The sequence below is a fragment of the Anguilla rostrata genome, chromosome 8, assembly GCF_018555375.3.
Source record: "Anguilla rostrata isolate EN2019 chromosome 8, ASM1855537v3, whole genome shotgun sequence".
NCBI classification, from domain to species: Eukaryota; Metazoa; Chordata; class Actinopteri; order Anguilliformes; family Anguillidae; genus Anguilla; species Anguilla rostrata.
This window is the reverse complement of record NC_057940.1, coordinates 26,823,322-26,841,335: the sequence shown is the minus strand read 5'-3', so window position 1 is coordinate 26,841,335 and position 18,014 is coordinate 26,823,322. Positions and strand designations below refer to the sequence as shown.

At 37.3% G+C, this 18,014-nt stretch overlaps 1 protein-coding gene and 1 long non-coding RNA gene across 2 annotated transcripts in view; one reads left to right on the top strand and one right to left on the bottom strand.

The window, feature by feature from the left end:
• The window catches only part of LOC135261285 (GDNF family receptor alpha-2-like), a 73,130-nt gene extending 67,473 nt beyond the window's left edge, over positions 1 to 5,657 (top strand). Inside the window, exon 9 of the mRNA XM_064347424.1 lies at positions 703 to 5,657. Within this exon, the coding sequence (XP_064203494.1) occupies positions 703 to 822 (120 nt within the window). The 3' untranslated portion in view covers positions 823 to 5,657. The remainder of the gene's footprint in view (positions 1 to 702) is intronic.
• Positions 1 to 18,014, bottom strand: part of LOC135261286 (uncharacterized) — a 222,835-nt gene that overhangs the window by 101,879 nt on the left and 102,942 nt on the right. The gene's annotated exons all lie outside the window — the stretch shown is intronic.

The following is an 18,014-nucleotide window of genomic DNA, read 5'->3' as shown; positions in this document are numbered from 1 at the left end:
TGACACAAGGAAAAATCATCAGCCAAGGTGCATGATATAATCTTGTGCCTGGAACTAAACACATTCTGTTAATGTATTGACATTTGTTCTCAGATAAAAGTGTCTGCTGTCATAACTATTTGTAAAATTGTATACTTTGTATACATTTACCTGATTACCCACATGAAACAAGAATGCAAATTGCACAAGGCTGCAAATGCTTACTGTAACTATTCCAGCAAAGAGGGAAATAACCTCGGCTCAGCAAAACCCAAGCTCATTGTGGTTTCATTAAAACTTTGTTTTTATCAAATATATATCCTCACAGGCAACAGCATTCCAGTGAGTCCTACTGTGAGGCACAAGACCTAGTGGAAAAGGATGTTTTACTAAATGTAATATGTTCCAAGAAAACAAACCAGTGCTACTGAATATTCTCTTGTGACTATTACGCAACCGTAGCAACCGGATAGTATTAACAGATATACATGCCACATTACATTATACAACCAAAACCAATTTTGTTTTCTTCTTTGCTGAGTTCTTCGCAGTAATCACTGAACTTGCCAAACTATTTGTGAAGACAAAAACTTATGTTCACATTTAGTTTGCCAATCATAGTTAAAGACAAATTTAGATTGAAGCAGCCTATAGAAGCTCCCTGACAGGGAAAACAGTGTATGGCAGATTATGGCTGTAATCGTTTGCGTTATCCCTCCTCAGATGGATCCCAACGCAGAGACCTCCATCGTCCCATGGGAGGGGAGATCGTCCAGTTCCTGTGCCAGTGGAAGGGCAGTGATCGTCTGTCTGTCCTACGTGCTCTTCAAGCTGGCTCTATAAAAAAAAACCTTCCGCAGTTCACTCATTAACCAACAACCGGAGGAAATCAAGCATAAACAAGCCCCACAACAAGGACCTTGAGAAACCACACGCCCTCTCTCTCTCTGCAGCTCTCTCCTCTCTGGCGACAAGGATGGCGAAAGGGATTCCCGAGGAACATATCAAGGGCTGCCGTACTGCAAGATTTCACGTGGCACAGAGAGAGAAAGACGGTTGTAGATCGCGCCAACTCTAGATTCCAAAGTCGAGACCTATGGAATAACTCTGAAACTGCTCCACTAGGCCTCCTTCCCAGCTGCTTGGTAGACCAGTTAATAATCAAGACAGAGGAGCGGAAGCCATGTCTCATCATGTGCAAGTGCTTCTGACCCACAGGTCAGAGGCATCTCTGGTGATGGTGGTTCCATCATTGTCGTTTTCTTCTTTTGCCCAGACCCACAGCGGCAGAAGCTCATCTGCGTGTAATCGCTCTCTCTCTCGCCACCCCTTCTTTCTCTCACATCCTGATTTGGTCTGCTGTCCTTCAGCAAATGCACCCGCTTTTCTGTCTGGTGTCTGCATTTTTTTTTTCAATCCATAACAGAAAACGGCGTTCATCGCTTATCACTAAAAAAATGATTTTAGGTATAAACCTTATTCAGTTGACAATGTATAAATTTGTGTAGGTACTGTAAATGTCCTACAGCTCTTTTATTCCGGTACTTTTTTGTTGACAAATTCTAAAAAAAAATAAAATAAAAAATGTAAAAAAATAAAAAATTTAAATTAATTTAAAAAAAACTGTCTTGAAGTGTGAACCGACAAAGTTCTCACTGGAAATATGTTCTTGTTGGAAGTTGGCAGGAGTTGGCCATTGTGTATAATTTTGTCTGTGAGTATAGATACAAATTGTTTCCCTTGAAATGTACAGATGTAATTTCTTATGTACTAAAAATGTTTGAGAGGTAGGGCAGTGATGTGCAAGCTCATAGCGAGCTCAGAGAGAACAAAGGAAAAGATCAGCCGTGGTGATTGCACTGGGCTGAGGAACCTGACAGTGCCAATAATGCTAGATGTAGGCTGTCATTATGTGTAATAGTTTTTTCTTTTCTTTTTTTCTTTTGCCTATACAGACTGAACATATTCAAAGAAACAAAGCTCCAGGGACAATGAAACAAAGCATCATTTGCTTCAAAAGTAAATTGTTGTTGTATAATATAGTGTGCAATCTATCGCGTGGCCTTACTCTCTTTTTTATTTTTTTCTTCCTCCAATTCAGTGCTGCCACACAATACTGTTTCAGAAAAGCCAGCCACTGGCAAGGTTGGTAAATAGAAATTCTTAAATAGAAATTCCAGTGCAGAGAAAAGGAAAAAAACACAACTGCTTTGAAAAGTGAGTATTTTTAGATTGCATATGATGGACTAGCTTGTCTGCATTGTTATCCTTTTAAGCCATTATATAAAGCCAAATGTAATGTCAAGTCTAAAAGATTACTTAACTTTCTCATATTCTACTGGACATAAAGACATTGTGTACTCTTGTGTTATGCCAGCCAGAAGAGAAATGGGTCATTGTAACGTAGGTTCTAAGTGAGGCATCTGTGCATTAAATGTGCATGATTTTGGTTTCCATCACATACATTTGTGTAAGCATTTCAATACTGAAACTAATCGACTAAAAATGGCATCATAAATTCAATAATGACTACATATACTAATTGAATGAACTGCACTTTTCTTACTAATGGCTAGCTATTTAGCAAGGGACTAGATCTTAAAGAACCTTTGACCATTGAAGATAAATTCAAAGTGTCTGTTAGATAACCACTTACATACTGTATGTTACTCATAAGATATGGGAATCGTATTTTAAAAAATTCAGACTCACAGCTGCAGTAAATTTGCCATGAGGTCGGACTTGGAGGGGAAACACTGCACAATATGTATCGACAGTAAGAAAAAAAAGTAAGTCTCACCACATTTTCAATTATATAACTATTGTTTTGCTCATGGTATGTTTTGGTATTAATTAATACACTTAGCTAATGCAGGCTATGCTGTATTTTGATTTTATGGAATGTTATTCAGAAATCAAACTGAGAAAAGTATAATTAAATATGGATTTAATGTGCAATTACAACAACAAATGCAGTCTAAAACAATGACCATAAGTCTTGTGCACTGTTTGTCTGTTCCAGAACATGATTTCGGTATGTTCAGAATTTGATATCTAACATGACAAAAACACCATACTGGCAAAATGGCCAAAAATAAAAATGGTTAGCTACTGTAGCAATTAATCATGTCGTAGTTAACGTTTACCAACACGCTCAAAAATATGCTATGCCAGCACTCTTATGAAAATATAACAATGTAGCCAGCTATCTAACAAAGGCCCATCATGGCACAGAAATTGCATTATAATTACCTAGCTATTATAATTACCTAGCTAATGGTGACAGTATTATGTACTAAGACCTTTGTTTTTGTTTTTTGTTTTTTTGTTTTTTGGACATAAGGAGAATATTGATTGCTTGCTAATGATGAAGAAATTAGTTTGATATTGGCAACATGCCTTTACTGTCAAGAACTGTGGCTTGCAGTTCAAAGATAAAAGACGCGTACTCTCCAGAATATCCCTAAAGAACTTAGAACTAAACTGTCTTTGCTGGCAATTTGCTTTGCCGTTTGTCAGAAGGCTCTTGTGAAGTGCTGGAAGAACGCATCATTTTATCATACCGTATTCCCTTAATTTGCTGTACATTTTTAGAATGTAACAGATGTCCCATAATGCCTGTTTGCATAGGGAATGTACAAGGATCAGCTGTGACCCTGGCACAGTGAGTTGATTTTGTTCATTGTTAGATTTGTTGTGAAAAATGTTGTGCTGTGCATTTAAAACCACAAAAATGTTGATTAGGTAGAATTAAAACAGGGCATTGTCTTATGTTCGGTGAAGGCCAAATATAAATGACCTGGAGGAAATATAAACAAATGTTGAAATAATAAATACAATTTAAATGCAAATTTGATATATTTTTATAGGTACATAAGATTGTAGCAGAATTATACTGATGGAACTAGGAGTCTGATTTTATCAACAAAAAAAGGTGCCTGAAATGTATCTGCCCAACACTTATTTAACTAAACCCCAAACTAGATTTCATTAAAATAACTGAACTACTGTCATTAGGGTAAAAGCAGCTGCTTGTGGAAAGAGGTTCTTTTCAATATTGGTTTGTCTGTGTTGTCATGGTTGCAGTCTTTTCTGCTCCCTATGCATCAGAGATGGTAATAAATAAATTAAGCCATTGGTCTCCAACCCTGAAACATTGTAGTTTCAATTCCCATTGTAGTTTCAGTTACCTGTGTCAGTCATTCATTTTTGACGTTTTTTCCTGTAATGTTTGTATTTTACCAAATGGTGTACATTAATAATCATATTACTAGTACAGTAAGAAATACAATACATCAGCCTTTTAACAGCCTAGGACATACAGATGAAGCCCCACATAGGTTAAAATCAGTTTACTTGCATTAAAAGTTCCTCTACAGTACCCTAGGTCCTCTTGAATAATCAATGGCCATCAGTTGATAGAGTTACATTAAACTGCTGGATATTTGCCTGAGTGAAGATGCTTCTAGAACACTGTAGTGTCTTTATGAACAATTCCCAACTGTCTCTAATTACATTGCCCAGCTCCTGCTGTGCAATCTACACTGCCCAAAAAATGTGTGCTACAATCGTAACCGCACACAGTGTAAACGCCACACATGTGGGAGAGAGGATCAGACCAAGCTGCCAAGATTAGTTCCCAAAACTCTTACTCCATACAATATACACCTTCAAAACTCCCCGACAAGTTACTGGGAGTGATGACAGCTGCCTTATCTGACTACACAACAGAAAGTGAAGTTGGATGTCAAGGGTTCTTACTGTAAAATGCAAAATGTGCCTACTTCTACCTTTTCATTTCAAATTCAGACCTTTCACGCAAAAAAAAAAACGTTCACGGTTTTTTTTTTTTTTCGTCATGCATTAGCGTGAAGCCGAAGACACATACAAGGCAAGAGTGCTGGAGTTGACAACTGTCTTCTTTAGCATGGCTGCGAGGGCAGTCAGGCATAAACTTAATTCCCACTGATATGGGGGAGGGGGAATTCTTGCATGAGACTGAGAGAAGTATGTATTAAAAGACTGAAGCTGTGCTTTGAAAATTCAGAGCTGTCATATTTTATTTGGTATTATGGCCTCACATCAAAAAGACAATTAAGTCTTTATCTTAGAAAAAAAATAAATAAAGTGTAACATGAAAGTCTTTGCTGTTCTGCTGAAATATTATCTGTGTGTTGCCTCCACTGGATATATTGGCCACAGTCTTATTTTCATGGAATTGTGCGTGTGCGTTGATTGTCTTTAACCAAACTGAGTGTGCGTAAACAGTGTGGTTCCTCTCTGTGATAAATGGAGGCTTCTGACATACACAAAGACAATCATGCACAAACTGTGCTGCTGAGGAGAGAGAGAGAAAAAAACAGACAAAGGCTTTTGACACCGAGTGGCATTGTGATTGTGGCAGGACACCGCAGAAGGACATACCGAAGTTATATATTATAGATAAACCTTACAGTTTGTGTTGTGGCATAAGTATTGGCTCTGACTCTACCCCTTTGGGACATTGGGTCATACATCGATTTAACATGCGTTCAAATTATGCTATGTGGACAAAAAAAAAAAAAAAAATCCCAGCACTGTAACAATGTTAACGTCACCTACCTTTGTAGATTGCAGTAAGATCAAGATATGCTAATGTTGTGCTTGTTTCTTTATCAATAAAAATGCTTTTATTTGTACAGCTGCCTTCTCCTTGATTTTAGTGACGTGTTCGCATTTTATTCACACTACACCACTCCTTCCAAGTAGTTCAACTTGTTAGGAAAGCATTGTATGACTCCATTCACACTCTCAGGAATACAGACTAGCCCAGGTATCCTATAATTTCATATGCAGCAGGTGAACACAACATACACACCACTGTTCCTGGATCTCTTGTGTGGGCAGAACAGCTCCTGCATAATTCTGTACATGTGAAGCACAGCCAGGGCAAGCATAAAGACGTCAGTGCAATGTCAGCAGAGACACCATGCCAAACACATCAAGGAACAAGAGAGTTCCTCCTCTCTGCGGTCACAGAGGGGATCTGCAAATATCATGGATAATCCGTCTGAAAGCCAGGGTGGCCCTGCAGGAGCGGAGGTTGAGCCTTTCCGGAAACCCTGGGTCGGAACACCACAAACGAAGAGGGAAACCGCTTTAAGGGAGGAGAGACGGTGAGCGGTGGGGTGGTGCTCAGCTCAGACTGATGAAGCCCTAGTTTGTCTTTCAGGGGAAGCACGGAAACCCAAAATACAGTAGACGGCAGACTGGCCTGCTCACTGCCACAACGGGCCTTCCGCATGGGGATGTGACCCCGAAAAAGATGATGAATTCGACTTCAACAATGTTCCCGAAACTAGAGCACAAGAACCACGGAAGTGTCATACAGTGTCTTGCTAAAAACAGGAAAGAAATCTCCAGGGCAAAAAACTATGGAACAGTGTAAATTCCGCAATATTTCTTTGCAAGTCAAGTCACTTTTATTTGTATAGCACATTTAAAAACAACAGGAGTTGCGCCAAAGTGCTTTCCAGTAACTACAATACAACACAACAAACCTACATCACAATACAATACATGCATTAACAATACAACATAATAAAATAAAAGGCTACAAATTTAGGCTTCGACTTAAAACACACCAATATATCAAATCAGCAGTCCCACTCATACTTAAGCAGTGTCTTTCCAGGATGAGGCACTTGAAGGCTGTCCGTTTTCTTTTTTAGCATGATATAATTTTTGTGCAAAACATTCAGTGTATTGTGAATCTAATGCACGGGGTTAGAATGACCTAATGTCCAGACTGGGATGGCAAATTTGGGAGTTGTAACCAAGCACCAGGATTAACACCCCTATCTTTAAATAATTGAAATGGGATCCTTCATGACTACAGTTAGTAAGGACCTCAATTTAACATCTCACTTAGTAGAGGCCCCACACCGACTCAACACAACATGCAGTTGTAACCTGTGTTTATTCCCTGAAGGTCTCCAATCCAAGCACTAATCAAGCCCAACCACCCCCCAATTACTTAATCTGATTACCCTGAAAGGGTGATGATGTGCATTAGTTTTAAATTTCATTCTTTTTTGTGTGCTATATTTACAGTATTGTAAATCCCTGCTGCACAAAAGCGTAGAAGTGAAATCACTCACAAGAGAAAGGAGAGTGTGCTAACACAAATCGTTCAGCTGAATAGGTACTGTCATTTTTTAAATCAATTGAAATTCATATAAAAGTTATTGAAATGAATTTAAGTTCATACCAACTAGCTGTACAACACAGAAATACAACCACACACTTAAAACATGACTGAAAGAGCCAACTCAAAATGTTATCCAAAGGTGATAACAATCTATTCTGAAAATAAATAAATAAAAGAAGTGTCCAAGGCCAGGTTTCTCAGATTAAGGAGAGCAGCAGGGCCATACAGAGACCTTTTGTGGATCAGGTACTCAAAGCGATAGAAGAGCACACCAACTGTTTTAGAGGAACACCCAGTTAACGTAGAGAATATATTTTACAAAAAACTAAAATTTTACAAAAAATTAATGACAGGGACAATAATCATACATATATATTTTTTTTAAATCAAATTAAAGGGGCACATCGGGCACTTGGGGCAACAGCATGATCACATTTGGCCTGCATTACTCCATCCTGACAGATATATCCATCTGAATGCTGCACTGTCCACTGCATGTCATGCCTAGAATTATTATTACATTACATTTGTCCACTACAGTATATGCAATATCGCATTTTCTATTAAGCAGATTTAATTAATTTTGCATTGTAGAAATGGCAGCTTAAAATTCAGAAAATATATAAAAGGCTGCAGTATGGTTAGATTTATGAGAAGTCTCACACTGGGTTCAAGTTAGAAAGTTACCTTTCTTGCTTTGAAATAGCTCCATTGATAAAGGCACTCAGCGTGACTGTAGTGCAGATATGGGTCCCCATCTACAGTCACAGGTAGTTAAAATCAGGGCTGCTATGTGTTGAGTCCACAGCAGCGGGATATAATTGCTTTGTCTCAACAGGGGTAGGATGGACTTAAGCCAGTCACGGTTCCTACAGTGAAAATCCCAGTGGGAAGGCTGCTCCCTATGGAGTCATCAAAATTATCTGAACCAAAAAATGCAGTGTGTGAGTGTGTGTCATGTCATTTTTGACTTTCTAGTTTTTGATCAAATATTCAGACAGAACGAATAACTGGCTGCACTGTTAATGACACATTGGTTAGCTGGTGTGTAATAAACAGCATTACATGGCTCATCTCTCTATGCTTCATTGTTGAATCAGATTACTTCATAGTGAGATAAATCATGAATAAAAGGATATACCACTCAACAATCATTATGGTTATTTGATTTAAACTTAAAGGCAAATATCAAAACTTCATTAAAATTTAAATAAACTTATTTTAATAACAGACCAAAATTTGTTTTATTATAATAATTACACAGATGAAGTTTGTGGGAACGATACTTAGCTATATAGCTAACAAGCAAACTAGTATCCACAGCTAAGCTATTTAGACCACCTAGCTTGTTAGTTGCATAACATTTGTTATGCATTTATTGTAAGATTTAAAAAAAACTAGGACACTAATGTGCCACTCCGTTTTTGTCACAGATTATTCAATATACAGTATATCAGGCGAAATTCCCTGCTTCACTGTAAGTCAAGTTGTATATGCATTACTGTATACAAGCTAAATTAATTTTTTAAGACCCATTGGTGGGTCTCCGGGGTCACTGTTCACATATTGGTAAGCTTCTTTATATGCTCATGTCATTGCCTCCCCACGGAAGGCTGCTTTTTCTGAGCACGGTTTGTACTTTAGCAGAAACAAGACTTGGTGGGGTTCCACCATCCCTGCTGAACCCAAGACTTAAGTCATCACAAGGCCAAATGGAGAGCAGACATTTTACAGTGCACATGTACTGTATTTGAAATTTGAAAAAAGGCAATAATGGTAAAAATAATAAGAAAACTTAAAATAAGGTTTGGTGTGTGTGTGTGTATGTGTATCTCCAATTAAAATTATTGATTACTATTAATCACATTTTTTATAACAAATTACACATTTACAGCAGCAACTGGTTGAAACACCAGGCCAGTCTTAAACTTCAGAAATGTCGTGGTGATTGGTCTAATGCCATTACCCTTTGTGGTGAATCTATCTGGCAATGCCTCTCACTGATACAACTGAAAATATACTGCAGTTAAATAGCCCAGATCAATGAGTATCATTGAGTAGTCTCTGAAATGATCACTGGCACACTGTCAAATGCTAGCCTCTGTCTCTAATCAACCTTTGTTCTGACATTTAAAAAACATCCTACTCCTGAAATAATGAGGTATCAAATTTATTCTCAGATAATATTTTCACTTGGACCTCACAGTACTGCATTATCTTCCTAATGATTCTCAAGCTTTTGGGTGGTCGGTGCAATACGCAAGACTGGAACATTTTAAACTCAATGTGTAAAATTTAACATGTAAGGACATTACAGCTATTGAATGGAACCATAGTGCGAGGTAGAGATATGAAAAAGTCAATGGATTCCAGACTATTTTGTTCTGCATCTTATGTGAAAAATATTAATCAAAGGGCAAGAGACAGGGGGGGTTAGTGCGGGGAGGGAGGGGGAAGAAAAAGAATCTAATTACATAGATAAGATTCTTTTTCTAAATCTAATTAAAAGTGTTAGTTCTTTGGACTTATCTGCAATGGAAATGTCCCTCAGTCAGTTTCAGTGGAGATATGAACAGCAGTTCTCTCTCAGCTGAAGGCCATAAAGATTCTGGGGAGAATGATGGGGCCGGGTGTGGGGGGGAGACAAGGGCATGGAAGAGAGATGCTGAACAACATGCTGAACCACAGGTCTAATATTTATTGTTTAAAAAAATGTTCAAAAACCTCATGAAAATAAAAATGTGACTGGGCTGGGAGGGTGGGAGGGGTAGTCTCATTGTAAGTAAAAGTAAAAGGACCAAGTTGCATTGGTCCAGCTGAAACACTAAACAGAAAAACATAGAGACAAACCAGTCAGTCTGACAACCATAGCAAAACCCAGCATCCTAAACAGCACAGACACGACGCTTTGCAGCGAGGCCAGGCACACAGTGTACAGTGTTTCACTTAAAAACAACGTTTCACTTAAACAAAAATATAATTGCCTAGTGTCTCAATGCCACCCCAGGCAAGTGTGTATATATATGCATACATCATGAGAATTACTTTTTTAGTGTAAGATTTGAAATTAGAAGTCAATTCTTACACTCAAAGGCATTACAAATATTTTAAATTGTGAGTATAAAGCATTATAATATTTGCAGTGTTGATCTGTAAATAAAGCCTGCCAGCTGCACCCACCCTGGATCTTTTATATGGTAAATATGAACTCTCAGACATCCCAGCTATCCTAATAGTTCCAGTTTTGCAACTGACTTTAAACAAGTCTGCCATCAGTCTGTTTTCTGAAGGCTGGAAATTTTCAGACCATCAACTGGTGATGCAATAAGACTGACAGAGGGTGAAACAACTGATGGAAGTTGAAACAGCAGTCACCCTAGGTTCTCTCCCAAATGAAGATAAGATGGTAGAATGAGCAGAGGTGGATGTTTAAGGAATTAAAATTGAATTCAGTGGTAGAAAAAAAAGTAACGAAGAAAGTAAATCTGCTCACAATGCATATTTCACTGTGCACAACATATTTCAATGTCAGGGTAGGGGTAATGATGTATGACAACACTACTGCATTTGAGAAAACTTTGGGGTGGGGGGGGTATCAAACACGAATCATGACTGCTCATAACAGTAATCTCACAGAATTGTATGTGTAAAAATTAGAGAATTCAGGAATAACAACTTTGAAACAATTCCTCTCACCTTTTTTACTGAGGATTCATTTTTAGAGAAGAATATAAAGTTGTTCTTAGATAAGTGAGTACTGCAAAGTTCTATTTCTGTCATGCAGCAATTCTTTTTTTAAATGTATTATTTTTAAACAATGCAGTTTCTTTGCAAGTACTTGAGTACATTTTACACTCGCCGTACTCCCTCCATCTTGTAATATTATACATTAAGTGGCAGAGCAAAGAATAGTTCACAATTATTTGACTCAAACTCAAGTTAGACACACAGACTGCAAGAATAAGAAAGTGCAAGTGTACTTTGGCAGTTCATGAGAGTACTTGAAAGGGTGCCAAGATCCAGCTGCAGATAATTTTGATGAAACACACTTTACTTTTTACTTTACTGGCATTTAGCAGATGCTCTTATCCAGAGCAATATACAAGGCAAACACAAGTGCGAAGATTAGGGTAGCAAAATGGGTAAAGGACTGCCCGAAGTACCAAACAGATGGAAAACATGTTTTAACCTTAAAACAGTTTTACCTGAAGATCAATGTGAAATAATTTACTTTGTCTTCTTTGAATTAGACCTGGAAACACTGATTAAAATGGCCCAAAGGTACAAGGTTTCTACACATCAACTGGCTTCCGTAAATTAGGTGTAAACATTGTACCTCATCTAATAGAGAGAGAGAGAAAATGAGGGAAAACTAACTTGAGATATTTGGAAGATATATGCGCACACATATACAGGCTTTGCAACAATGTCTACACTGCCCTAAGAGGACGACTGGTCTTACAATCTCACGCAGGAAGCAATTAATTTATGTTGATTTGTGATCAATATGCTATGGGCTAAATAACACTACCTGCTATTGGAGTTAAATAATGAACTGAGCTGTAAGCATCTGCTAATGAACTGAGCTTGCCATTCTTTTACATGGGGCGTATGGAACACGCTTAGTGATTGCTAGGCAACTAGTGAACTGGGACTAAATTCACTGCCAAACCGTTGCAGCTGCACAATATTGAGCCAGTAACAAAAGCTGCTTGAAATAACGGAAACAAAACACAAACAGCAGCAGAGGGATGTGTCCAGTCCTGTGGTGCATTTTACCTGACATAATTCTGAAATTAGCATCAACGCCAATCATGGTGAACATTTAAAGGGAAGGAGGGATGTATTTGTCTGTCCACACAAACCTGTAAATTATTTGACCATCAAATCAGCCACAACACAGAGGTTGGGATATCATGCTGTTTTTTTTACATAAATAAACTGAATATTAATATGGTACCATAACCTTAGCTTGTGTTTTGTGCTTAGACACAGTTCAGAAGTTTGATGTGCCTTTTGCATAAGAAGCTATGGAAACTAAAGAATACATATTGCTTAGAAAAAATATGTTGTTCTGGACCATCAATAAAAGGCTGTTGCATGATGTTGTTCTATCACATGTGAGGATAACTGATTCTACATTGAACTCTATTAAACAACTTTGTTAAGATGTTGCTATTTTAGATAAACGGTACATTTTGCATGTGAAAATCTATTTACATACATAGAAGTACTCATTTAAACCTGGAAAACACTTTCATCTCAATGGAAGTAATGCATTGCCTTTTTCTAGCTTATATACAAAGAATGTATTGATTGCTAATGGCTCAGAGGTGAATTTTGGTGATGTGAATACCATCACTGTAATATACGTTTTTTGACTTACTACGAACAGTTATTGGATCATAAAATCTTCAACCTGGGGGTGTTCATTTTCACCCACCTTTGGGGGAGGGGACTGCCTTGTTATTTCTTTTTTGTTTTATCGCTAGTGGTTTTACCAACTGAGATGGGTTTTTTTGCATGAAAGTGCAAAGAGTAAAAGTTTTACAATAGTATATGGGTTATAGCGCTTCACCTTGAATCAAAGATAGATAAAAGCAATAATTTAAGACAATGTTACTGTTAGATGCTAATGTCTAATTTCAAGGCCAATGGGCTTTAGGGACTTATGACATATAATATTTTGTTCATGTATTACCACACATACTAGCCAAAATCCATTGTATCTCAGTTTTTAATAAAACTTCTCTTCTTAAGTGCATGTTTCATACTGTGAAAGTTAAAGCTATTAATCATATCCCCACTTTAATCTTCTGTAATATCCCACGTTGTCCAATTGTTTTATGAAAAAAGTGGAAATTGTTCAAGGAAAACTTTCCATTTCTAAATAAAATGGACGATATATTTTTTTCAGACAATGAGCATCTACAACAGCATTTTACCAAACCATTAATGTGCCATACCATGCCAATGCAATAAAATATATAAAAGAAAGACAGGCCAAATTGGTGGGTTTTATAGATCAGTTTTATAGATCAACTGAACAATATAGATTGGGGGTGGCTAGTCATCAAGGTCCAACAGGAAATATACTGAGGTCATGGCCACCACAATTAATTCCGACAAATAAGGACTGTAGTAAATCATATAGATTCTTGATAGAACAAAAATGAGATTTGATAGCACCGTGACTTGAATTGCTTTCCCCTGACTGTGTTTGTGAAATGCTTGTGAATTAAGAAATTATTCCTTAAGATGGCATCACAAATATCACATTGCAATTCCTTAAAAATGATGTTAATTTAATTTCAGCTATTCAGTAACTACTATAATCATGCCTTCTCCATGCACATACTGAGTTGACAACAGTATCAATCTTGCAAAGCGATTTAGTCATTTTTGTTTCTCACCTTTAATCATGGCTATTAGCGTCTATCAATTGAATAAATAAATAAATAAATAAAGCAACTGACAAATTACGACTTTGGTTAAACATTTTAATCATTATTTCAATTTTGATTCGAACTTTTTATAACTTTCTGAATTGTAAAATTTTGGGCACTTACTCTAGTTAAGATGGAAACCCATGCTTCAGATAAAATATCTAGAAATGATGCAAAGATAGTATTAGTGGATATTTAATCCACGCAGACTGACATAAAAATACAAAAACTATTAAGAATAAAACATGAACAAGCAAAATAACTCAACTGCAATGTCGGAAATACAATATTATCCATTTTGCTTCCCTTGTGCTTCAAGATTCAATTTCCTGACAAGCCATTACAAGAAGCAATTTAAACAAATAAGAACATAATAACTTAAGAATACATTATGCTGAGAACATTAAGCCCTTCTAGGCTCATCATATAAAGAGTTTTCCATGATCTCATAAAGTTTCACACCAGCATGGAATGGCAAGAAGGATTTACACCTTTATCTGTAACCATAGAGAATACCAGTCTCTTCAGCTGTCTTGGTACAGCAATTTGACATTTGGCTGCACACAATTAATAAATGTGATTTTTGAATGCATATTTAAAATTTCTGACTTAAATATGTTCAGAAATATACATGTACAGTGAGCTCCATAATGTTTGGGCACAAAAACATTTTCTTCATTTGGCTCAGTACTCCACAATTTCTGATTTGCAATGAAACTATTCAGATGTGGTTAAGTGCACATTCTCAGCTTTCATATGAGGGCATTTTAGACGTCCCCCCATTTCAGGGCCCCATAATGTTTGGAACGTATTAATGTCATGTAAATGGAAGGACTGTTCAAAAGGACACCTTTTGAATGAAATACAGGGCTTAGCCAAAAAGAGAGAACAGGTAAATAAATAAAATGTCTTTGGTTCCCCTGGGTACCACCCTCAACAGAATTAGCTTCTGGGAAGTGAAATATGATTGGGAAAACAGACACGCACACATATTCCAATTTGGAGAGGTTTGCTGCTGTTTGGAGAAGTTTTGGGGACCCTTTGGCCCGCTTTTGGGAAGACATCAAATATTACTGCCCTGTTCAATCCTCTCCAAACTTTTATCCAGGTGTTGTATACACCCTGGGGGATGATTGGAAAAAAATCTGGTTTTGTTCGGTATCAGAAGTAGATAGATTAGATATACTTTATTGAACCCCATGGGGGAATTTGTCATCAGCATTTAATCCATCCTGGTTACTTAGGAGCAGTGGACAGCCACAGTGTAGTGCCCAGCTCCAGTTCTGTGGCCAATGCCCTAGTCCAGGGCAATGACAGCAGACCTTGCGAGGTAACCCCTCACCACCGTGCTGCTCATGCCACTGAGAACATGCAATCCCTACAGAATAAAGAAAATGCAAAATGATGATACTTTTCCTGAATATATATGTCCAGTATGTTTACTAGGTGAGACTCCCATAGGTTCAGGGGATTTGATATACATTAGTACAAATGTGCTTTTTATTTCAAGTTTGTCAATGTCTGTACTCTGGGTTTTAAGTGGGTTTTAATGGGTTAAACTTTGAATGGATCTGACCTCTGGATATTTAACTGTTTTGTATTCCACATCCATCATGCAATCTGAGCCTGGATCTTGCACAAGACCCCATGAACTATTGATTTTGAGAAAGGAACTAGAGAGGAAACAGGGTCTACCGAACTGAAATGAATCCTATACCACGGCAGTGATAAGCAGCTGCGCTTTATAGAAATTGCTTTGACTTACCATCCAGCTATGTGAGGCTTTACTAGTGTGACCTTTGCTCGTACTGAATAAACATGTTTCTTTCAGATATATATGGAACGCACTCATATTGTTGATATAGAGCTTCCATTCCACTACACCAAGCTCAGATCGGAGTGGAGATAAAATTCTGCAGAATGGTGGGAACAAGTCAAAATGCCAAAAACCAATTGTATACCTCATCAAATTAATACCTGTAGCTTCAAGACCACACAGAAAACAAGCTTGCACTGGTAGGATTTCTCACTTATTGACAACTTGCAAATATTATGTAAATACAAATGTAATAAAACATACTGTCACTGCATGAAATGAAGAACTTCCATTTTTGTTTTCACCCAAGTTGTCACACTGCTATTAGAGCAATAATTATAAGTGTATTCTCAGTATATTCCAAGCCTGGGGGCATTTTCCTGGGAGTTTGGGAAACCACAACTATCCCAGTCCCCTTGTCCCCTTAGGGGGAAGGGTCACTGCAAATCATATAAAGTTATTCAATGATCACCTTTAACCTATAATTGAACATTTCTTTCGTGATGGGAGTGGTCTCTTTCAGGATGACAATGCCCCATCCACAGGGCACAAGGGGTCACTGAATGGTTTGATGAGTATGAACATGATGTTCATTTTTTGTGTTCCTGACAAGTAAAAGTTCAGTTAAAGTTCATTATATAGTTCTCTGGTCCATTACCCCCATAGCATGCATAACCTCAAATGGTATCAGGCAAATTAATCAGTACTAATGTATCCAATTCTTATTCAATTGCAAATTTTCAATTGGATTTTATGAAGTACTTTTTGCTTGCCATTGAATTAGTTTATGAAAACAAAAATCAATCAGCCTACTCTCAGTTTCCATGGCTTTGTTTCATTATTTTTTTTTGTTGTCGCTAGATACAAGCATATTCAGAGTATAAAATACTCTGTATAGAATAAAATCTGCTTGTGATAGTTCATCTGAAATAGAAAGACTGATATAAAGGCTGAGTGAACTTCTTGCCAATTACTGTCCAAAGTCAGATACAAAGTAGACAAACTAATAGTTCTGGTAAAATGAACTAAAAAAAAAAAAGAAAACCCCAAAGAAATACCACTAAAACCAATCACTTTTTAAAAAACCATAGAGGCACCAAAGCAACAGCCACAAACAGTTACTCTTCCCACATAGTCTCTGTCAGTTAATTTTATGCAGCTTGCCATGGCCCAAATACCAATTACACACAGGTGCATCCTATTCCAGCATTATCCCAGCTCCACCCAGAATTCCTGCAGTAATTCACTCCCAACAGTTTGTTAACTACATTTTAAACATTTATCTCATGTCAAACAAATAACCAGATGTTATTTTATGTTATTTAATCAAATTCATCTTTGTTTGTTGTTTATTGTTGCAATGACAGTAAATGAGTCATTAGACTACTAATGAGATAGTATTACATAAAAAGTGTTACCCTTGAGTTACTCATGTCATTAAAGGAGCTACTGTGGTTCCCAGAGCCATCCGTGTTATGCCCCAAAACTGGACAATTTTCCAGGAAAACCACAGGGCCAGCCCCAGTGTCCACTGTCAACTCACCTCCCCTGAGAAATAAAAAAAAAAAAACACTGCATTCGATTTGAACTGTTAGACCAACTCCTCCACCAGATTGAACTGGCACACAATTTAGATGCTGTGGTCTTAACACCTCTGAGAATCAATCGTGAACTTTCACTGTAAAGTGTTTGATTAATGGAATTCAATTATCCAGGTGCCATGCGCTTGTTAACTCACAATAGGCTTAAGCAATCTGGTGCTTAGAATCATAAAAATGTTTATATAAAAATCCAAGATATACAATACCGCATATAATTAAAGTAGTGTACACTGTAGGCACGCAATGTAAACAGAAAGCTCACACAGCCATATATCCATAAAATGTGTACTTTAATCCTTGCATTGCTTTTTGCCCTTCTCTTCTAATGAAAGATAATTGCTGCCAGTATATTTTATAGCAAATAAGGTCTCCAAACTTTCTGACTCAATTTTACAACACATCACTAAACACCTGACATGTAACTGTTTCAGCTGTGTAGAGTGCATCACTGTAGCCAATATATGTTTGCTTTTGCACATATACGTGTGTGTGTGCGTGTGAGTGCTTGTGTGTGTGTATGTGTGTGACATATGTAAGAAAATCAAGTAAAACGTTACATTACAATTCTGCTCAGGGCTTCCCTGATTTTAAAATGAACATCACCATCAAACCTGTAATCATGTAAATGTGCCAGCACATTCATGTTCCTGTCATGCAATCATGTACCATATTTCAGTTTTCTCTGAACTCTAATGTCATTTAATGTGATGTTGTTTCCGAATGGGAAATTACAAGTCCCACCAGGGAAAGGAATTAAATGCCCTACCTTGACACTAAATATTTTATACGGCACTTCTTTTTCAGTTACGTGGAACTTTCAATAACATTTGTCGCCATCAAACAAAGGGCCTTAGAATGAATGAAACGTCCATTTGGACATGGAGTCTACATTTAAAGACAAATAGGACTATTTTGGTATGACCTTCCCTATCACGTGTACATCCATTAATTAGTTCCTCTGTAGAATTAGGCTGGGCTCTCCT